Source organism: Drosophila elegans, unplaced genomic scaffold, assembly GCF_018152505.1.
Source record: "Drosophila elegans isolate 14027-0461.03 unplaced genomic scaffold, ASM1815250v1 contig_767, whole genome shotgun sequence".
NCBI lineage: Eukaryota > Metazoa > Arthropoda > Insecta > Diptera > Drosophilidae > Drosophila > Drosophila elegans.
In genome coordinates, this window is record NW_024546120.1 from 1,626,783 (window position 1) to 1,650,000 (window position 23,218).

The window sequence follows — 23,218 nt, forward strand, 5'->3', positions numbered from 1 at the left end:
TGCTGCGCGCTTCTAGCTTCTAATGCTGACGATAATGATAACTGCTGTTTTTTAATTTTTTTTTAGTTCTTCGACATATAGTAATGGTTAAATATTTCAGAATTACGGTTTAAAATTTATCAAAGTCAGACGATTATAGCTATAGCTGCCATAGGAACAATCGGAAAAATAAATGAAAAAAACTATAACTTAGTTCTTCGACATATAGTTATGGTTAAATATTTCAGAATTGGGGTTTAAATTTCATCAAAATCGGACGACTATAACAAAACGCTCCCATGGGAACAATAAAAATATTAAAAAAAATTTTTTTTTTTAATTTAATTTTGTTATTTTGTAATTTTTATTTTAGAATTTATTTTTAGTTATTTAATTATTTGACAGTTCAAAATTACGCTTTCAATTTTATTAAAATCGGAAAACGATATAATATAGCTGCCATAGGAACTCAAATATTATAATTGAGCTGCAAATCATCATAGCATAATTTTAATATAATTTCATAATTTTAATGTCTTCAAGAATATTTAATTTTTGCAATAGCTGCAAGGTATATAAACTTCGGCTTGCCGAAGTTTGCTTCCTTTTGTGTTTAATTTTTTTGTTTGAAACTTCTGAGCTGAGTAACGGAAAACTCGTTTTTAATTTAATTTTATATACAATTCTGCTTCAAGAAGTTTGCTTCCTTTCTTGTTGGTTTAGCTTAAAAGTCTTGCCAAAAGTAGTTTGTTAAAATAAAATTAGTACTGAAGTAAAGCAAAATTTTTTTTCTGTTAATATCATGGTAACAATATTGGCGTTATTTGACTATATTTCGAACCAAAACTTCTGATAAAAGCACCTAAATACTCTTTTTAAATGTTCTCATTCGGCACCCTCAGATAAAAAATGCCTGTGTAGGCAAAATACCTCGATGAAGCGGCCCGAATAGAAACATTTCAAATGTGTATTTTTCTAGTCGAATTCTTATTTATATTTGGTCACTAGCTTTGATATTATATATTTCATTGTCAAAACTTCCACATAGTTATAAATCTTAAATAACGACTATTTTTGATTCCTGGTTTTACATACTAAACATAAAATAACAAAATTAACAATCTGGGTCAATCGGAAATACCTTCTGGCCTTTTAATCGATGTTCGTATAAGCATGCAAATAGTCGGCTTAAGCAATTTATTAAAAACGGACGACTGAATCGAAAGCGGACATAGAAACAAACAGACCAATTATTAAGATTGCTGCCATAAATTTTAATGTGTATATTTCTTCTTTGAATTAAACAGAAATTTTACAAGAAACTTATTAACCGCGTTATACCAAATGTATTTATTTATCTTTCCAGGTACGTTCGTTGTATAAAACCAAATTTATCAAAACGACCAAATAGCTATAACCACTCACTAGTTCTTGATCAATTAAAATATCTTGGAGTTGTGGATATAATTCGAATAAGGAGAGAAGGATTTCCAATACATTTATGTCATGAAGACTTTGTTATTAAATATAAATGTCTGTTGAAAAATAGGTCTTTAGAAAATCTACATAAATATATAACCGATATATTGGAAACAATTGATTTGCCAAAAACAGAATGGCAAATTGGAAAAACAAAAATATTTTTGCGTGGTGTGGTATATGAACTATTAGAAGACAATAGAAAAACAAAAAATTATAATAGTGCCGTTATTATTCAAAAATATTGGAAACGATTTTATTGCTTTAAGTCCTTTTTGCGCATTAAATTGGCTGTTCTGAAAATACAATATGCATATAAAGGATGGAAATTAAGAATTCGTTTTATGAGAATGAGACGCAGTGCAATTGTCATACAAAGTCGTCTGCGCGGAGTTTTTGCTAGAGAGGTAAGAAACAGACTGTATTAAATTAATTTATCGTTTTTTATATTATTGATTATTTCAAATACATTGCTATATCACCAAGTTTGATACCGTTTAAATCCTTTGGACCTGTTAGACCTTTTAAATAAGAGCAACCAATTATATATTTTGATTGCCAAATAGTTGGGAAAAATATTAAACCAATTTTAACTTCGAAATGGAAAGAAAATACATGAGCGGTAATCTGAGGGCCTAGTTACGCTTCAGTTACTTCAGTGCGGCACTGCGTGTGTCGCAAGATGATGTTTTACATAGATTTGTGTGGGCAGATAGAGATGCGGAAAAAGTGCATCTTGCTTAAAAATTTTTATTTGTACCGATGTTTACTCTAGATATTTACTCGATATTTGGCATATCGATATACTATCGTGCGGAACACGTACAGCTATTCGTAAACAAAAAATTCCGCATGGACAAAGGAAGAAGTAAAATTTAAATTAAGAACCGAATATTATTTAATATAATCGCAATGCAGATAAGTGATTTGTGTGGAGCAACCTTGCTGAAAATTTAATATTAGTTTGTATTAAGTTGTGTGACTGCAGTAGGATTCGGCTGATTTATTTGGATTGATTTTGATTTGGACCACTTGGACCGCTGCTGGAGGCTGGAGATGAACTCCTGGGACCATCAATGCTAAAACCTGTGCCTGAGAGACGAGACACCTCGCCATCGTCGCAAGCAAGTCAGGTTCATCTGCTCCGGGACCGCCGCTGATGGTGGGGCCAGAAGAGGGCCGCCGATGAGCCGATGACCGGGGGTCAGGGCTGCGCTGTCGTTTGGGTCGCTGCTTAGAGCTCCGAGGGGCCTGGAGTTGAGCACGGCCTCCACCCTGGTTAGGAGAGTTCCGAGCTCCTCGGCTGTCAAGAGGTCTTGGCCTACCGTCCGAAGGAACAGGTGCTTTGCAGACTTCACATCTGCCTCCCATAGTCCACCGAAGTTCGGTGCTCTGGGCGGTATGAACGCAAACTCGCATCCTTTTATTTGATGCGAATGTTTCGATACCGCCCCCCGCTCCTCCGGACGGGCTCGGAATTCCCTCATGTCCCGCTCTGCGCCGACGAAGTTGGTGGCGTTGTCGCACCACACCTTCTCCGGAATTGAAATGCCAACAAGAACGCATCAGTGGCTAGGTCAGACCACTTTAGACGCAAACAGACGAACAAGCCCACGTACGACTTGTACGGTGGTTTACCGCGGATACGATACGTTGTGCTGAAGGGACCACAAAAATCGACGCCAAAAATATTGAACGGGCAAGGAACTCGAAGTCTATTTGCTGCCAAGTTCCCCATAATTTTCGTCAAGAGTTGCGGCTTGCAGCTAAAGCAGCGCATGCACGACCGAGCTATTCGTCGACAGACTTCTTGAGCATTAACAAGCCATATTTTCTCACGCAGACAACTTACGAGAGCTTTTGGGCCAGCGTGACAATTCGTAACGTGCAGCTATGACACATAGGACCTGACGAACTGTGAGCTTTTAAACAGCAACAACAGGATTTTGGCTTCGTACAGGATAGGAGCATTCAATAACCGACCCTCAGCACGTAACAATGTCGAGGAACTCCAATCTAATTTATTTTCCTGAAGAAAAGGGTTTAGCTTTTAAATATTCGTTGCTACCGGTTTATTTTTCCGATATTTCCTATATCGTCCCTGGATTCGTAATTTGGATAATTTCAACAATTTTCTCAAAAGCGAAATCCAGTTCTCTTGGCGAAATACTTTTTTCAAAGGGCTTCGATACCTTTCTGCACCTTTGAATAAAACGGAAAACCCACACGAACAATCTCAGAAGCTTCAGGTGCAACGGAAAGGATTCTATTTTCTGAAGCAAATAATTTGGCTCTGGGCTGACTACGAGAGCTGGTGCCGGCAGTTCGAAATGTGTATTTACAGGCCAATTATTTTCTGAGTCTAGCAAGAACGGAGGCCCACAGAAGCAAATGGACGTTGTAAGCTGACTTTCGTGGGAACGTGTCTCAAAATTGCTTTCTCCGACCACACCTAAATTTCTGCAACGCGGTTCGAAACAAAAACCGACAACGACGAGGAATGGGTTTTGATCCAGTGTAAAGTGATCTTGGAGTCTGTCCACAGAAAAACATTCTCAATGGGTCAATTTAACAATGGCCTGACATGATTATAGAGATCTGCTAAAAGGTGAGCTGTACACAGCTCCAGGCGAAGCATCAGCGAAACCATGTATTTGAATCGGGACTTGTCGATCTGTGTTGACGAATTGCGTTACCTTAATTTTCGGCAGCTGCAGAAGCGTCGCTTTAAACGTCTCCCACGATGTCAGCAATTATATCGGTAGCGACTCGTCCCAATATAATTATGTAGCCACAGTTCCTGCAACAATATCTTTGCCTTTGTGACCAAAGGAAACAAGAGGCCAAGTGGGTCGAAAATTCGAGCAGTCGAGCCGTCACCGACAATTTATTTCGCTTTGTCGCGCGAAGGTCCAGGAAAGAGTCATCCAACTGAAATTGAAAGTAATCTTTAACCGGTAACCAAACCACGCAAAGGGTCTAGGTTACGTCTGAGTCTGCCATAAGGGGCATTACAGCGCTATCAGATGCGGATAGCTCTGGGCAGTTTGAAAACCACTTTGCCAATTCAAAGCCTGCCTCTTGCAAGATCTGAAAAACTTCGTCTCGAAGACTTTGCAGGTCCTCAACGCATCCAGGTCCTCAACGCGCCAGTCAACAAATCATCAACATAAATCAACAATCATTCTGAATAACCTTTGAGGCTTTTGGATGATTTGCTTGCGCCATCTCTCATAGCCGCATTAAACACCGAATCGCCAAAAAGGGTGCTGGCGAAGTTCCATATGTAACGGTGTTCAACTTATAGATTTTCAGGGACTCAGAAGGATCTCGTCTCCATACTATGAGCTGGAAGTTACGATCAGCTTCGTCCACCATCACTTGGCGATACATCTTTTTGACGTCGGCCGCAGGGGCAAACTTATGCATTCTAAACCAAAGCAGAGTCGAGTACAGCTCCTCTTGGATAGTTGGGCCTAGCATCAAGAGTCAGATTTGAACGGCAAGCGAACCGAAAATCTACCGGACGACAATCTTTGAGTATTTTTCTCAAAGTGTTGTTGACAGAGTTTTTGCTCAGGAGTATGGACTTTAGCCTTGGGCGGAAAGTCCTCCACAGACCAAAATTTCTGCAGGGTTGTGTCAATTGACTCCAACGCTTCCTCCTGGCAGCTGAGATGTACCATTTTTTCAGCGTTTTTATTATTTTCAGAGGCACATCTCCCTGACACTATCCAGCCGAGAACTGTCTTTTGTAAGATGGGTAATTCAGGCCCCTGCATATCTATTTTTGGGACTTGAAGAAGAATGGATCAGCCAACTGAATATTTTCAGGCACCCTCCACCCGCTGGTGTTTACCGCTTGATCCAGATGATAACCAGAAATATTTTTCATAATCCAAAAATTGTACGACAAGTGGCTGTTTGCTACTCGCGACTTCACAATCGTGTGTATTTTTTTGTGGCTTGGGCATTAGTTCCACCAATGCCTCGCAAGCTCATGTACACGTCCTTTCTTTTAATTTTCTGAGCGAGCTCATCGGTCAAAAAGTTTATTTGTGAACCACATAAGGGTGCTCTTTTAGCGAAATGGAATCTTTGTTGAACTGTTAGGGCTGCGAAGGAAGCGCAGTTTCCAATCTGATGTTCAGCTGAGTTGCAATACACGCATTGAACAGAGTCGTTCCTGGCAGCGACAAACGAAAAACTCCTATTTCCATTCTTCTAAGGGTTAGATTGGGTTTGCTGAACAGTTTTGGGCTTGGAAGCCTCTTCTGCTACCATGTGTTGGTATCGCCTATTGAGGGCCGCCTCACATTCGCTCCAAAGTGGAAGCGAAGTATAATCTAACTGTTCTTCCCATTTTCTTTCAGTTCCTGCATCGACCTTGTAAGGATGCTCTCTGGCCGGGCTACAGATCTCAGTCAGATCCAGGAGTCCTTTACAAGAAATTTGTAAATCACCGAAACACCGGACTAGAGAGTCTCTTTCAACGAGTGAATGAGTCGTTTGGGGGAGTCACGTCGTAGGTTCTCATGGACGCCGGGAGAGAGAGAGTAATGTCAGAGTTGGTCACGACGTATCTTGCTCCTGGGTTAAATATTCCACGGGCTGGACCTTGGGGCGAGGCCAAGCCAGACGAACGGTTTCACGAGTGTGGGAACGCCGGGTGATCCCACTGGTCACTTCCGCGATTGGGACACGTAAGTCGTTTTCCGCGTGCCGTAGGCCAAAAATCCACCGGGCTGGACTTTCGGGCGAGGCCAAGCCAGGATACTATTTCGCGAGAGTAGGATCGGGGGGTGGCGTCGCGCGCAAGTCGTTTTCGACGTAACGGATGCCAAAAATCCACCGAGCTGGACCTTCGGGCGAAGCCAAGCCGGGTAGGGACTGGAGGGAAATGGATGGCGGTATGATTGACCAGTCGGGAATGATGTCCACGCGCAGATCACATGCACTACGAAGAGAAAAGCTATTGTACTAGACCAGACGGGCCGGGTGTCCGCGTGCCGGTCGCATGCGCTACGAGGAGGAAAGCTAGGGTACTAGACCAGACGGGCCGGGTGTCCGCGTGCCGGTCGCATGCGCTACGAGGAGGGAAGCTAGGGTACTAGACCAGACGGGCCGGGTGTCCGCGTGCCGGTCGCATGCGCTACGAGGAGGAAAGCTAGGGTACTAGACCAGACGGGCCGGGTGTCCGCGTGCCGGTCGCATGCGCTACGAGGAGGGAAGCTAGGGTACTAGACCAGACGAGCCGGGTGTCCGCGTGCCGGTCGCATGCGCTACGAGGAGGAGAGCTAGGGTACTAGACCAGAGGGGACGGATGTCCCCGTACAGGCCACATGCACTACGAGGAGGGTAATCTAAGACACTAGGCCGAACGGGACGGGTGTCCACGTCGGGTCTAAAATGCTACGATGTGGGGAACCAAGATACTAGACCAGACGGGCCGGGTGTCCGCGTACAGGTCTTAGGATACTAGACCAGACGGGACGGATGTCCGCGTACAGGCCACATGCACTACGAGGAAGGAAGCTAGGATACTACGAATAAAATGAATCACGAACGGGGAATTCAATCATTTAGTTCTCTTTATTATTTTTCTAGGTTATTTTTATTTATCTACTATCCTCCTACGAGTCCGCTACACCGTCTTTACTCAACGGAGAGGAATTTTGTGTACACTAACCTCAAAACACTAATCAGCCCACTTGTTCACTGATCGCGTGCCTTCGCGCGGTCGAGGCGTCACTCGGATTATCCGGAAAAATCGCTGCGGGAGACACGTCCGCTCCGTTTTACTATTCCGGCACGAGAGACCCTTATTCATTTGTCACGTGCCGTCGCGCGGTCGAGGCGTGACTCGGCTTACACGGAAAATTACACGGGAGACACGTCCGCCCCGTCTTACCATTCCGACACAAGAGAGCGCTCGCCCGATCGGTGTGTGACCACCTTCCCCACGCTCCCTTTTTCCCGCTTTCGGGATTTCTAGTATATTTCTTGATTTCTAGTATTTTCTATTACTCACTAAATATCGGCTGGCGTTGCCACTCGGGTTTGGAACTTAAATTAACTACGGCTTAATATGCGGTTTCAACTTAATATTTATTATCCATTATGCGTCGCTTACACCTGTAACCTTAAATACAATTAACTTAATATTTATTATTCATGATAAGACGCTTACACCTATAACTTTACATACTACTAAAAATTGTATCGTACACCTAGGTGTGTACGTTACACCCCCCTTTCTTCCCGTGGCGCGATAAAGAGGCGCCCGTCGCCGGTAAACTAACCTTGGAGTTCCCTACGATGACGCTGTCATCGATCATGTCTGGAGTGGCTTCTGCGTAGTATGCTTTGAGCTGGGATATGTTGGCGATCCGTCGCCGTCGATCTCCGGGACGTTGCAGGCGTAACAAGTTCGGAGATGTGAACTTCGTAACGGTGTAAGGACCGTAATACTTGGGAGCAAGTTTGGCGGCGAATCCCTCGGCTGCTTTCGATAAGGGATGCTGTCGCAGCCAAACTTGACCGCCGAGCGTGGGTCTCCAATCTCGCCTTCGTAGGTTATAATGTCTCGCATGGTCTTGAGACGCTCGCTGAAGATTCGCTCGTACGATGTCGAAGATTCCTTTGAGGTGAGACGCCTTGTCTTCAGGACCTGTATGCACGACCGCCGATCCGGGTGTGAGTTCATCATACAGCATCGCAGGCAAGCGTGGTTCCCGTCCTTGAGTTAGAAACGCGGGGCTATACCCCATCGAATCCGATATACTGCTATTGATCGCGAGGGATATCTCTGGCAACATATTATCCCACGAACTCTGGTCGCCTTCCGACAGCTGGGATATCAGCGTCTTCACAGTGCGGTTGGTCCTTTCTGTGGGATTCTCCTGTGGACAATATGGAGCCGTGTACTGGATTTCTATGCCGAGCTTGGTGAAAAGTCTTTTAGGACCCGGCTTGTGAATTGGGTTCCATTGTCGCATACGAACTTCCGGGAAATGCCCACTCGTGCAAGTATGCGTTCCCGAAACGCTTTCTGCACTTGAGCTGCGGTGGCTTTCCGGAGTGGTATCAGTTCTACCCATTTCGAGAATACGTCATGAAACACCAGAAGCATAGTATTTCCTTGTTTCGACCGGGGCAGTGGGCCTACAAAGTCCGCACAGAGAATGTCGAAAGGTTCACTGACGACCCGGGTTAGCATCTTACCTGCCGCTTTGGTTTGTTCCGTCTTAAACTTTCGACAAGATTCACAATGGCGAACATGGCGTTTCGCGTCGCGATGCATACCGGGCCAGAAATACCTCTGGGTCAGACGCGTGATCGTTTTTCGGACTCCCAAGTGTCCTGCGGTCGGGGAATCGTGACACTCACGTAAGACGCGGCCTCTACGGGAAGTGGGCACACAGAGCTTCCACGGGAAGTAGTCCTCATCGTCAGCTCGGTAGCCCATGTTCCTGTAGAGCTGGTCGTTTTCGATCATGTAGTCACGAATTTCTCGGGTTCCTCCTGTATTTGGTCTTTCATCTTTTTGATCCAGTCGCAGTGGTCCTCGAGTTCGACAGCACCTTGCAGTACCTCACAAGGCTGTCGAGAAAGTGCGTCGGCCACGACGTTCAATTTACCTCGTCGATAGCGTATGAACTTCTGATCGAAATCCGGACAGCCTAATACGGGAGCAGTAGTCAGGCATCTTTTAATTTCTTCCAAGGCGGCTTGCTGTTCTGGTCCCCAGGTCCACTTCCGTCCTTTCTTTTGTAGCGCGGTCATCGGTTGCACGATAGTCGCGAAGCTAGGGACAAATCGCCGATACCACGAGGCCATCCCGATCCATTGACGGAGTTCCTTTAAGTTAGAGGGGGCCTTTAACCCGTTGATCGCAGACACCTTCTCGGGATCAGTCTGAATTCCGTCACTGCTGATTACGTGGCCGAGGTAAACGAGTTTCTGTTTGAAGAAGCAACACTTCTTTGGATTTATCCTTAAATTCGCCGTCCGCAATCTGCCATGAGATGAGTAAAATGTTGTTCTTCTGTCGCGCTTATGACAATAATATCGTCTAGGTAAGCGAAGGCGACCGGTTCCATTTCCACGCCGATTACACTATCCAGGGCACGTTGAAACGTGGCACTGACAGAATGCAACCCGAAGGGCATGACCTTCCATTGATACAATCCTCTCCCAGGGACCGTGAACGCTGTATTTTGGCGACTATCCCTAGCCATGGGAATTTGCCAATAGCCGTGCTTCAAGTCCAACGTGGAGATATATCGGGCGTGGCGTAATTTCTCCAGAATGTGATTGATTCTCGGGACTGGGTATGCGTCGGGCACTGAGTGTGCGTTTAACTGACGGTAATCTACACACATGCGCCAATCGCCAGTTTTCTTCTTGACCAATACGATGGGAGTGCTGTGCGGGCTTCTGGAGGGTTCGATGGCCCCGTCACGGAGCAGTTCGTCTACTTGGGCATCGATGCATCGCGGTGTTCCGGGGATAATACCTTTGTTTTACGGGCTTGTCGTCGCGCATGACGATAGTGTGCTCGGCGACGTGAGACACCCCATGCAGCTTCTCAAATAAGACCAGTTCCCGATCGATCAAGCTTTGTTGCGCCGGACTCAATAGTGTGCTCTGTCGCTGTTCGTCGTTTTCTACCGTCTCCATCCTAATGGGCGCGCCGTCATTGATGTTCGGGGTCATAGCTCGCGTAGGAATAGGACTGGGTGTCTCTGCTTCTTCTGGCCTGGCAGTTCCCAAATGGGCACCAACCGCAACAGAGTGTATCGTTTTCTCCTGCTTGCCCCGCGCCTTTATAAGTACTGGCTGTAAGAGAGGGTCTGCTGCCGCTTGGGCTTCATTTTGCAAGTCGAGGGTAGCTGGACCACATCGCACCTGAGTTCCCGCTACTTTGAGGAAGTCCATTCCAAGTATTACACGATCTAACATGGTGGGCATTACTAACATAGGTAAGAGCACCGTAGTGCCGGCCAACGTAACCGAGGTTCGCCAGAGCTTCGTCACATCCAGACATGACCGGTCGGCCAACGCTATTCTAGTGACAACATCCTGTAACTCGTCTGCACTCGCGGCCAGTCGAGTAAAACTTTCACTGACGAAACTCCTCGATGCCCCTGTACAATGGTGGCGTCCACACGTTGTCCTCCGACTTCTATCGCTGCTGTGATGAGCACGCCGTGTAATCTCAACGGGGGTTTCACTGGGGTCGGGTTGCTGCTCCGTTCGTCTCCGCCGCACCCGGGTTCCCGCGGAGGCGTTCTCCGTTTCCCGACACATTTCGACGGCAACATTCTATAGTTAAAACTCCTGGTCGCCCACAGTCCCAACAGAAATCCCGACGTGGGTTGGGGCAGTTTCTTTGGAGATGTCCGTTCTCTCCACAGCGATTTCAAGCCCGCCGTACTCGAGAGGTTCCTTGGCCGATCATCTGGTGGGTCACGTGTCCTGTCTGCGTTGAATTCACCGGATTCCGGAATGGGTTCGGCGATCGGCGAAGTTGAGGTTATTCTTGCTTCCTGTCCATGGTTGCTTTTGGCTCGCGTCGAGTCGTCTCGAGTTGTTTGACACTCTCATATTCTGTGGCCATATGGGTCAACTGTGTCAAAGTCGCGAATTCACTGCGTTTAATATACAGTCGGTATTCTGGAGCCATGTTTTCATATGCCCGGTATAATTCTTCCTCTTCTCGATAACCGGCTTGCTGCATCTTGGTTCTGAGCTCGATCAAGTAGGTCTTGAAAGGCTCTCCTCTCCGCTGCACGTGGGTCCGTATCTCATCTTCCAACCGCTCGAAATATCGAGGTGGTAGGAAGAAGTCGAGGAATTCCCTCCTGAAAGTTCCCCATGAGGCCGACTGTAGGTGGCTCGTGCGAAACCACCGTGCCGCCGGGCCCTCCAAGATCTCTGACATAACACGGGGTACCTCCTCTGGATTTATCCTGTAAGTCGTCATCTTTTCCTCGAGCGCGGCGATGAGAGTCAGCGGATCCGAACTCCCATCGAACCGTAAATTCCATTTATGCATCTTCTCGGGGAGCAGATGTTGAGTTGGAGCCGTGCTGCTCCGTGTGTCTTGTCCTTGTAGATCGGCGGGTAAGCGGGCGTCTACCGGTGGCATCCAGGTACCGTGCGTTGATCCTGGGTGGATCCCTCGATGGCGGGCTGGAGTCCAGATCGATGTGGCTCCAGACGTCATGGGAATGGTGAGGGATTCTGCGAACTGTCCCGTCTCACCGTTCCTGCCTGGAGGGTTCGGACTTGGGGCCCGGCTACTATATTGCTCCTGCAACTGAGCCAGTCGGTGTTGACGAGGTTGGCGAATGCCTTCCTGGTCTCCTCTACGGTTCCGTCGGCTTTAAAACCAAACTCCAGGGCGAGAGAGCTGAGTGCGTCTTTTTTTGTGCGAGCGTATATCCAGCGGACTCCTATACCTGGATTCTTAACAAAATCGGCTTCTTCGTACTCACCGTCAGATTCCTTAGGGTAACTCATCGTTGGTTATCCTCTTCGATTTAGTTTGGTGTTAACTTCCTTCTCAAGTCTTCTAGATCCTTCCGGAGATCGGATGTGAACGGTTCGGGTGACTCTACCCTTCCTTTTCTTCAGTGGGTCTTTAAGCCACTTGGGTGATTCTCTAGCTAGTCTCGGTGTCCCTGCTCGGGCGCCACTTGTAAGGATGCTCTCTGGCCGGGGTACAGATCTCAGTCAGATCCAGGAGTCCTTTACAAGAAATTTGTAAATCACCGAAACACCGGACTAGAGAGTCTCTTTCAACGAGTGAATGAGTCGTTTGGGGGAGTCACGTCGTAGGTTCTCATGGACGCCGGGAGAGAGAGTAATGTCGGAGTTGGTCGCGCCGTATCTTGCTCCTGGGTTAAAAATTCCACGGGCTGGACCTTGGGGCGAGGCCAAGCCAGGATACTATTTCGCGAGAGTAGGATCGGGGGGTGGCGTCGCGCGCAAGTCGTTTTCGACGTAACGGATGCCAAAAATCCACCGAGCTGGACCTTCGGGCGAGGCCAAGCCGGGTAAGATTTGTCGGACGCGGGGGGGATTGGAGGGAAATGGATGGCGGTATGATTGACCAGTCGGGGATTATGTCCATGCGCAGATCACATGCCCTACGAAGAGAAAAGCTATTGTATTAGACCAGACGGGCCGGGTGTCCGCGTGCCGGTCGCATGCACTACGAAGAGAAAAGCTATTGTACTAGACCAGACGGGCCGGTTGTCCGCGTGCCGGTCGCATGCGCTACGAGGAGGAAAGCTAGGGTACTAGACCAGACGGGCCGGGTGTCCGCGTGCGGGTCGCATGCGCTACGAGGAGGGAAGCTAGGGTACTAGACCAGACGGGCCGGGTGTCCGCGTGTCGGTCGCATGCGCTACGAGGAGGGAAGCTAGGGTACTACGAGGAAAGAAGCTAGGATACTACGAATAAAAAGAATCAGGAACGGGGAATTTAACCTTTTACTTCTCTTTATTATTTTTCTAGGTTATTTTTATTTATCTACTATCCTCCTACGAGTCCGCTACACCGTCTTTACTCAACGGAGAGGAATTTTGTGTACACTAACCTCAAAACACTAATCAGCCCACTTGTTCACTGATCGCGTGCCTTCGCGCGGTCGAGGCGTCACTCGGATTATCCGGAAAAATCGCTGCGGGAGACACGTCCGCTCCGTTTTATTATTCCGGCACGAGAGACCCTTATTCATTTGTCACGTGCCGTCGCGCGGTCGAGGCGTTACTCGGCTTACTCGGAAAATTACTGCGGGAGACACGTCCGCCCCGTCTTACCATTCCGACACAAGAGAGCGCTCGCCCGATCGGTGTGTGACCACCTTCCCCACGCTCCCTTTTTCCCGCTTTCGGGATTTCTAGTATATTTCTTAATTTCTAGTATTTTCTATTACTCACTAAATATCGGCTGGCGTTGCCACTCGGGTTTGGAACTTAAATTAACTACGGCTTAATATGCGGTTTCAACTTAATATTTATTATCCATTATGCGTCGCTTACACCTGTAACCTTAAATACTATTAACTTAATATTTATTATTCATGATAAGACGCTTACACCTATAACTTTACATACTACTAAAAAAATATCGTACACCTAGGTGTGTCATACTTGGGAGCAAGTTTGGCGGCGAATCCCTCGGCTGCTTTCGATAAGGGATGCTGTCGCAGCCAAACTTGACCGCCGAGCGTGGGTCTCCAATCTCGCCTTCGTAGGTTATAATGTAACGCCTGGTCTTGAGACGCTCGCTGAAGATTCGCTCGTACGATGTCGAAGATTCCTTTGAAGTGAGACGCCTTGTCTTCAGGACCTGTATGCAAGCGTGGTTCCCGTCCTTGAGTTAGAAACGCGGGGCTATACCCCGTCGAATCCGATATACTGCTATTGATCGCGAGGGATATCTCTGGCAACATATTATCCCACGACCTCTGGTCGCCTTCCGACAGCTGGGATATCAGCGTCTTCACAGTGCGGTTGGTCCTTTCTGTGGGATTCTCCTGTGGACAATATGGAGCCGTGTACTGGATTTCTATGCCGAGCTTGGTGAAAAGTCTTTTAGGACCCGGCTTGTGAATTGGGTTCCATTGTCGCATACGAACTTCCGGGAAATGCCCACTCGTGCAAGTATGCGTTCCCGAAACGCTTTCTGCACTTGAGCTGCGGTGGCTTTCCGGAGTGGTATCAGTTCTACCCATTTCGAGAATACGTCGTGAAACACCAGAAGCATAGTATTTCCTTGTTTCGACCGGGGCAGTGGGCCTACAAAGTCCGCACAGAGAATGTCGAAAGGTTCACTGACGACCCGGGTTAGCATCTTACCTGCCGCTTTGGTTTGTTCCGTCTTAAACTTTCGACAAGATTCACAATGGCGAACATGGCGTTTCGCGTCGCGATGCATACCGGGCCAGAAATACCTCTGGGTCAGACGCGTGATCGTTTTTCGGACTCCCAAGTGACCTGCGGTCGGGGAATCGTGACACTCACGTAAGACGCGGCCTCTACGGGAAGTGGGCACACAGAGCTTCCACGGGAAGTAGTCCTCATCGTCAGCTCGGTAGCCCATGTTCCTGTAGAGCTGGTCGTTTTCGATCATGTAGTCACGAATTTATCGGGTTCCTCCTGTATTTGGTCTTTCATCTTTTTGATCCAGTCGCAGTGGTCCTCGAGTTCGACAGCACCTTGCAGTACCTCACAAGGCTGTCGAGAAAGTGCGTCGGCCACGACGTTCAATTTACCTCGTCGATAGCGTATGAACTTCTGATCGAAATCCGGACAGCCTAATACGGGAGCAGTAGTCAGGCATCTTTTAATTTCTTCCAAGGCGGCTTGCTGTTCTGGTCCCCAGGTCCACTTCCGTCCTTTCTTTTGTAGCGCGGTCATCGGTTGCACGATAGTCGCGAAGCTAGGGACAAATCGCCGATACCACGAGGCCATCCCGATCCATTGACGGAGTTCCTTTAAGTTAGAGGGGGCCTTTAACCCGTTGATCGCAGACACCTTCTCGGGATCAGTCTGAATTCCGTCACTGCTGATTACGTGGCCGAGGTAAACGAGTTTCTGTTTGAAGAAGCAACACTTCTTTGGATTTATCCTTAAATTCGCCGTCCGCAATCTGCCATGAGATGAGTAAAATGTTGTTCTTCTGTCGCGCTTATGACAATAATATCGTCTAGGTAAGCGAAGGCGACCGGTTCCATTTCCACGCCGATTACACTATCCAGGGCACGTTGAAACGTGGCACTGGCAGAATGCAACCCGAAGGGCATGACCTTCCATTGATACAATCCTCTCCCAGGGACCGTGAACGCTGTATATTGGCGACTATCCCTAGCCATGGGAATTTGCCAATAGCCGTGCTTCAAGTCCAACGTGGAGATATATCGGGCGTGGCGTAATTTCTCCAGAATGTGATTGATTCTCGGGACTGGGTATGCGTCGGGCACTGAGTGTGCGTTTAACTGACGGTAATCTTCACACATGCGCCAATCGCCAGTTTTCTTCTTGACCAATACGATGGGAGCGCTGTGCGGGCTTCTGGAGGGTTCGATGGCCCCGTCACGGAGCAGTTCGTCTACTTGGGCATCGATGACATGTTGCATCGCGGTGTTCCGGGGATAATACCTTTGTTTTACGGGCTTGTCGTCGCGCATGACGATAGTGTGCTCGGCGACGTGAGACACCCCATGCAGCTTCTCAAATAAGACCAGTTCCCGATCGATCAAGCTTTGTTGCGCCGGACTCAATAGTGTGCTCTGTCGCTGTTCGTCGTTTTCTACCGTCTCCATCCTAATGGGCGCGCCGTCATTGATGTTCGGGGTCATAGCTCGTGTAGGAATAGGACTGGGTGTCTCTGCTTCTTCTGGCCTGGCAGTTCCCAAATGGGCACCAACCGCAACAGAGTGTATCGTTTTCTCCTGCTTGCCCCGCGCCTTTATAAGTACTGGCTGTAAGAGAGGGTCTGCTGCCGCTTGGGCTTCATTTTGCAAGTCGAGGGTAGCTCGACCACATCGCACCTGAGTTCCCACTACTTTGAGGAAGTCCATTCCAAGTATTACACGATCTAACATGGTGGGCATTACTAACATAGGTAAGAGCACCGTAGTGCCGGCCAACGTAACCGAGGTTCGCCAGAGCTTCGTCACATCCAGACATGACCGGTCGGCCAACGCTATTCTAGTGACAACATCCTGTAACTCGTCTGCACTCGCGGCCAGTCGAGTAAAACTTTCACTGACGAAACTCCTCGATGCCCCTGCATCAATGGTGGCGTTCACACGTTGTCCTCCGACTTCTATCGCTGCTCTGATGAGCCCGCCGTGTAATCTCAACGGCGGTTTCACTGGGGTCGGGTTGCTGCTCCGTTCGTCTCCGCCGCACCCGGGTTCCGGCGGAGGCGTTCTCCGTTTCCCGACACATTTCGACGGCAACATTCTATAGTTAAAACTCCTGGTCGCCCACAGTCCCAACAGAAATCCCGACGTGGGTTGGGACAGTTCCTTTGGAGATGTCCGTTCTCTCCACAGCGATTACAAGCCCGCCGTATGTCCACTCGAGAGGTTCCTTGGCCGATCATCTGGTGGGTCACGTGACCCGTCTGCGTTGAATTCACCGGATTCCGGAATGGGTTCGGCGATCGGCGAAGTTGAGGTTCTTCTTGCTTCCTGTCCATGGTTGCTTTTGGCTCGCGTCGAGTCGTCTCGAGTTGTTTGACACTCTCATATTCTGTGGCCATATGGGTCAACTGTGTCAAAGTCGCGAATTCACTGCGTTTAATATACAGTCGGTATTCTGGAGCCATGTTTTCATATGCCCGGTACAATTCTTCCTCTTCTCGATAACCGGCTTGCTGCATCTTGGTTCTGAGCTCGATCAAGTAGGTCTTGAAAGGCTCTCCTCTCCGCTGCACGTGGGTCCGTATCTCATCTTCCAACCGCTCGAAATATCGAGGTGGTAGGAAGAAGTCGAGGAATTCCCTCCTGAAAGTTCCCCATGAGGCCGAATGTAGGTGGCTCGTGCGAAACCACCGTGCCGCCGGGTCCTCCAAGATCTCTGACATAACACGGGGTACCTCCTCTGGATTTATCCTGTAAGTTGTCATCTTTTCCTCGAGCGCGGCGATGAGAGTCAGCGGATCCGAACTCCCATCGAACCGTAAATTCCATTTGTGCATCTTCTCGGGGAGCAGATGTTGAGTTGGAGCCGTGCTGCTCCGTGTGTCTTGTCCTTGTAGATCGGCGGGTAAGCGGGCGTCTACCGGTGGCATCCAGGTACCGTGCGTTGATCCTGGGTGGATCCCTCGATGGCGGGCTGGAGTCCCGATCGATGTGGCTCCAGACGTCATGGGAATGGTGAGGGATTCTGCGAACTGACCCGTCTCACCGTTCCTGCCTGGAGGGTTCGGACTTGGGGCCCGGCTACTACATTGCTCCTGCAACTGAGCCAGTCGGTCCCACACGCTCGGCTTTAAAACCAAACTCCAGCGGACTCCTATACCTGGATTCTTAACAAAATCGGCTTCTTCGTACTCACCGTCAGATTCCTTAGGGTTACTCATCGTTGGTTATCCTCTTCGATTTAGTTTGGTGTTAACTTCCTTCTCAAGTCTTCTAGATCCTTCCGGAGATCGGATGTGAACGGTTCGGGTGACTCTACCCTTCCTTTTCATCAGTGGGTCTTTAAGCCAGTTGGGTGATTCTCTAGCTAGTCTCGGTGTCCCTGCTCGGGCGCCACTTGTAAGGATGCTCTCTGGCCGGGGTACAGATCTCAGTCAGATCCAGGAGTCCTTTACAAGAAATTTGTAAATCACCGAAACACCGGACTAGAGAGTCTCATTCAACGAGTGAATGAGTCGTTTGGGGGAGTCACGTCGTAGGTTCTCATGGACGCCGGGAGAGAGAGTAATGTCGGAGTTGGTCGCGCCGTATCTTGCTCCTGGGTTAAAAATTCCACGGGCTGGACCTTGGGGCGAGGCCAAGCCAGAAGAACGGTTTCACGAGTGTGGGAACGCCGGGTGATCCCACTGGTCACTTCCGCGATTGGGACACGTAAGGCGCTTTCCGCGTGCCGTAGGCCAAAAATCCACCGGGCTGGACCTTCGGGCGAGGCCAAGCCAGGATACTATTTCGCGAGAGTAGGATCGGGGGTGGCGTCGCGCGCAAGTCGTTTTCGACGTAACGGATGCCAAAAATCCACCGAGCTGGACCTTCGGGCGAGGCCAAGCCGGGTAAGATTTGTCGGTCGCGGGGGGGATTGGAGGGAAATGGATGGCGGTATGATTGACCAGTCGGGAATGATGTACACGCGCAGATCACATGCACTACGAAGAGAAAAGCTATTGTACTAGACCAGACGGGCCGGGTGTCCGCGTGCCGGTCGCATGCGCTACGAGGAGGAAAGCTAGGGTACTAGACCAGACGGGCCGGGTGTCCGCGTGCCGGTCGCATGCGCTACGAGGAGGGAAGCTTGGGTACTAGACCAGACGGGCCGGGTATCCGCGTGCCGGTCGCATGCGCTACGAGAAGGGAAGCTAGGGTACTTGACCAGACGGGCCGGTTGTCCGCGTGCCGGTCGCATGCGCTACGAGGAGGGAAGCTAGGGTACTAGACCAGACGGGCCGGGTGTCCACGTGCCGGTCGCATGCGCTACGAGGAGGAAAGCTAGGGTACTAGACCAGACGAGCCGGGTGTCCGCGTGCCGGTCGCATGCGCTACGAGGAGGAGAGCTAGGGTACTAGACCAGAGGGGACGGATGTCCCCGTACAGGCCACATGCACTACGAGGAGGGTAATCTAAGACACTAGGCCGAACGGGACGGGTGTCCACGTCGGGTCTAAAATGCTACGATGTGGGGAACCAAGATACTAGACCAGACGGGCCGGGTGTCCGCGTACAGGTCTTAGGATACTAGACCAGACGGGACGGATGTCCGCGTACAGGCCACATGCACTACGAGGAAGGAAGCTAGGACACTACGAATAAAATGAGTCACGAACGGGGAATTTAACCTTTTACTTCTCTTTATTATTTTTCTAGGGTATTTTTATTTATCTACTATCCTCCTACGAGTCCGCTACACCGTCTTTACTCAACGGAGAGGAATTTTGTGTACACTAACCTCAAAACACTAATCAGTCCACTTGTTCACTGATCGCGTGCCCTCGCGCGGTCGAGGCGTCACTCGGATTATCCGGAAAAATCGCTGCGGGAGACACGTCCGCTCCGTTTTACTATTCCGGCACGAGAGACCCTTATTCATTTGTCACGTGCCGTCGCGCGGTCGAGGCGTTACTCGGCTTACACGGAAAATTACTGCGGGAGACACGTCCGTCTTACCATTCCGACATAAGAGAGCGCTCGCCCGATCGGTTTGTGACCACCTTCCCCACGCTCCCTTTTTCACGCTTTCGGGGGTTCTAGTATATTTCTTAATTTCTAGTATTTTCTATTACTCACTAAATATCGGCTGGCGTTGCCACTCGGGTTTGGAACTTAACTTAACTACGGCTTAATATGCGGTTTCAACTTAATATTTATTATCCATTATGCGTCGCTTACACCTGTAACCTTAAATACAATTAACTTAATATTTATTATTCATGATAAGACGCTTACACCTATAACTTTACATACTACTAAAAATTGTATCGTACACCTAGGTGTGTACGTTACAACCTTGCTCAATACCAGATGTATTAAAATAGCATTAGTAATGCGTCTATCATCCCCAATAGACAGCAAGGAGTCATACAAGGCTGTGACCATGTCGATGAGGGTTCTCAAGACTGTAGCTGAAGACTGGGAAATTTTTTCAAATTAAAAAGTGTCGATATGTTGTCAAAAAAATAAGACAATCATTATCGTACACCCGCTTAAAGCCAGCAAGGGCTTTGGAATAATTTTCCGCAGTGACTTGAAAGTCCCTAACTGTTCATAAAGCTTCTCCAGCTAAACACGAAATTAAATGATTGAATTTTTCAATATCGTGTAAAGTGTCATCTTTGTCAACGAAAGTTTCAAAAAGGCTTATAAAATTTTTCAATTCGGAGTGTTTTCCGCTAAAAGTTTGGAGAGCAACGCTTGGTAGGCGGCATTGTGACGGGCGATTTGCTGGCGGAGCGGATTTCTCGATAGTATCTTGTTTTGCACTTATTGAAAATCTGACTTTGTCATTACGGCCCTTTCGTCCAACTCTTTGCGATATACATCTTTTGTATTTTTCACTTCTATTTGGTTTTGCAAAAGTGAAGCATTTTCAATGTGCGTATTTAGAATCTCTAATCGACACTCAAGCTCGATCGGATTTACTGATAATTTAGCTTTTTTTAAATGGCGATAAGTTCGGTTAATACTTTTCATGCAAACATCTCGTTGGTGTTTAAGCTCTTCGATATCCTTAGTTGCCATTGCGTTTATTTGTATTTATTTTGTTGGTATCGAAGAGGTGTTAAATATTTATTTTTATTAAATTATTTATCTAATAAAAAAATCAACGCGTAATATACCGATCGCACACAGTGTAGGGGTGGGAATTGCCGAGAGTACAGCGAAAAATATCTAAATAGGGTTTTTATATTTTTTATTTAAACCCTACAACAGTTGTATGCCGCATGCATAAACGTTTAGGCAGACCGAAAATTGCACTGCTGCAGCGATCGAGAACGAAAACGACCAATGATAACTCGAAATAGCGGCAGCCGCTAGCGGCTCTTTCTAGGCAAATGCTAACGGAGAATGATACACTGACCGATAACTAAGGGCAACGAATATATAAGCCTGATGCTGAAAGGTGCGCCAATATTATGAAAAACGCGGAAAATTGGAAAAGCGCGGGAAAATTCTGAAAAGCGCGGAAAAATGTTCAGACAAACTGCGGCGAAAGTTATTGCCGCTGAGTTTTGAGAACTACACTTTTCACAATTTGCACTTTTTTCCAGCTGTTTTATTTATACCCTAAATTGGTGCTCACTACGACGAAAGTTGGGGGAATTAAGTTCTCACTAATTGGGTCGACGACGAGTATTTTATTTGCTTGTTTATGGGTCAAAGCGATTCACATATAATTCGAAATGTTTATTGCAAAATTTTGGTTGTGAGTACATGCAAATTTTTATTTCTTGGTTAGAATGCTCACTATTTGCCGATTTTTACACGAATGCAAAAAGTTGAAAGATGGGCCAAAACACAATTGACAAAACGCCATAGATAAACTTTCAACTTTTAGCACTATATACCTGGTTGGCCGAATCGATAATTGCAACTTTCTTTTCTACATCCATTTGGCGGCAGCAGCAGATTAAACAATTAAAGTTGCAGCGGCAGAGGAAACGTCTTGGGCAACAACCAAGGAACGGCAGAAAATTTCCAGCGACGAAATTTATTTCTGAATTTAATTTTTTGGCCGAACCGACTCGAACAAATTGGTTTTGTGTGTTTGTTGGTAATTGTTATAGTTTTTCACCGAAAAAAATTAAAACAAATCACGAACTCTACTGCGATTACGTCGGGGTCACCATGAAAATTGTATTCTCTTTTGTATTAAGAAACGCGAAACTTGTGACTGCAGTAGGTTCGAGACGATTTATTTTACGATAATGTGTGTAAAAACTTTTGCGAAAGTACGGCGACGAATGGGAGTGGTTCCGATGACGTTCAATTGATCACTCAACTTAATATTTCAATAATTTCTTTTAGAATCTAACTTATGCTAAGGTGACGAGAGACGGGGCGAATTCACAAGAGCGAACGGACGAAAGCTTTCTCGGCTCCCGCTCTCGCCCTACAACAAGTGACTTCAAATACGAGCGCCAAGTCCGCAAACACCTAATATCACAGACAGTTTCAGGTACAAAACGTGGGTTCAGATATTTATTTTCAGTGAATTCTGGTACTGTGCAGTTTAAGAACTTTTTATTAAGTTCATTAACAATTATGTCTTGCTCTAGTCTTGGTTTAACTTTACATATTCCCAGGTTTTTAATTATTCGTTATGTCTAAGTAGTGGAAGAAGCGTTATTGAAATTACGGGAATATAAATTTGTCTTGGCGATTTCAGTAAGTTTGGTCACTTTTGGTTTCAATGACTTAAACACCGCGTAAACTTGAGGTGTCCTGTACCTTCTCCACTTATTGGACGCTTCGTCACGCTGTTATATTTCTGCTTTGATGTTTCTTTCAGGTACGAGACAGTTATATAAATAACAAATGTTGTGTTGTAAAAGGTTAACTTGTTCCTCTACTTCGGAAAGGGAATGTATGTTATTCCAATTACACGAAATAAAGTTTGAGTCCAAAAGGTCATAGTTGATATTTCTAAGGTCCCTTAAAACTATTGTATGGTCAAGGTATTGTAGGTCAAGTGCATAAGTCAAGAACATGAGGTCATGTTTTGAAAAGGATGGGGCAACAAGTTGGTCATATGTAGCTTCTCTGTTTGTATCAGATACAAAAATTAAATCTAAAAGCGAGTTGCGGGTTTTCGTAAAATGCGTAGGGCACACGAAGTTAACCAACTTCATCCGCAGCGATTTCATGTCCTCTGCGAGGTGAGACTCCCTTATAGCTATTAAAATCGCCTGTTATAATGACGTCTGAATAATTTAATGTCATCATAATCCCATTATCTCTCAAAAATGGAATATAAATATATAAAGTCCCAGAACTAGCAGCTTCCAGAGCACCCAATTCATCGGGGGTGCAAATCTCCATTTGAGCCAGTTCGCCCAGGCTTTGCACGCAAATCTCCTGCCCTCCCTCTCTCTCCTTTACGAAGATATCTCCACGGCGCGATGCATAGCTCCTCTCCTCCTCTTGAGATGCATAGCACGCTTGAAGATTTCGTATTTTGGTTTGGTCAGCTGTCCCTTTATATATATAAACGCTGGCCAGTCTAGGCCTATGAGCTTTACGCACAGTTGCGTTTTATTTTCTCTTCGGTATGCACCGATCGCACGCAGCATTGTCGCTTTATCACGTGTTCCATTTTAAAATTTAAAGTTGGATCCACTACTGTAAGGGTTGGTGCGTGAAATGTGCTTTCACATTTTCCCCCTGGACTTATGGGACCCCATGCCAACGCAAGTCACAGGCGACTTCAGACTCCGCCTGTGCGTTGCAGGAGGCCACCCACTTTTCCTCAAACTCTTCAACGCGCTGATCATGGCAGTTTTCAGATAGTTTCGCCTCCAGCTCCTGGACCCGCTGTCTCAACAT

General features: G+C 47.4%; 1 protein-coding gene across 5 annotated transcripts in view; it reads left to right on the top strand.

The window, feature by feature from the left end:
* Positions 1–23,218, top strand: part of LOC108136797 (myosin-I heavy chain) — a 1,412,760-nt gene that overhangs the window by 535,782 nt on the left and 853,760 nt on the right. For all 5 annotated transcript variants that reach the window (XM_041710095.1, XM_041710096.1, XM_041710097.1 and 2 more), the window contains exon 10: positions 1,346–1,865. In XM_041710095.1, the coding sequence (XP_041566029.1) occupies positions 1,346–1,865 (520 nt within the window). The remainder of the gene's footprint in view (positions 1–1,345; positions 1,866–23,218) is intronic.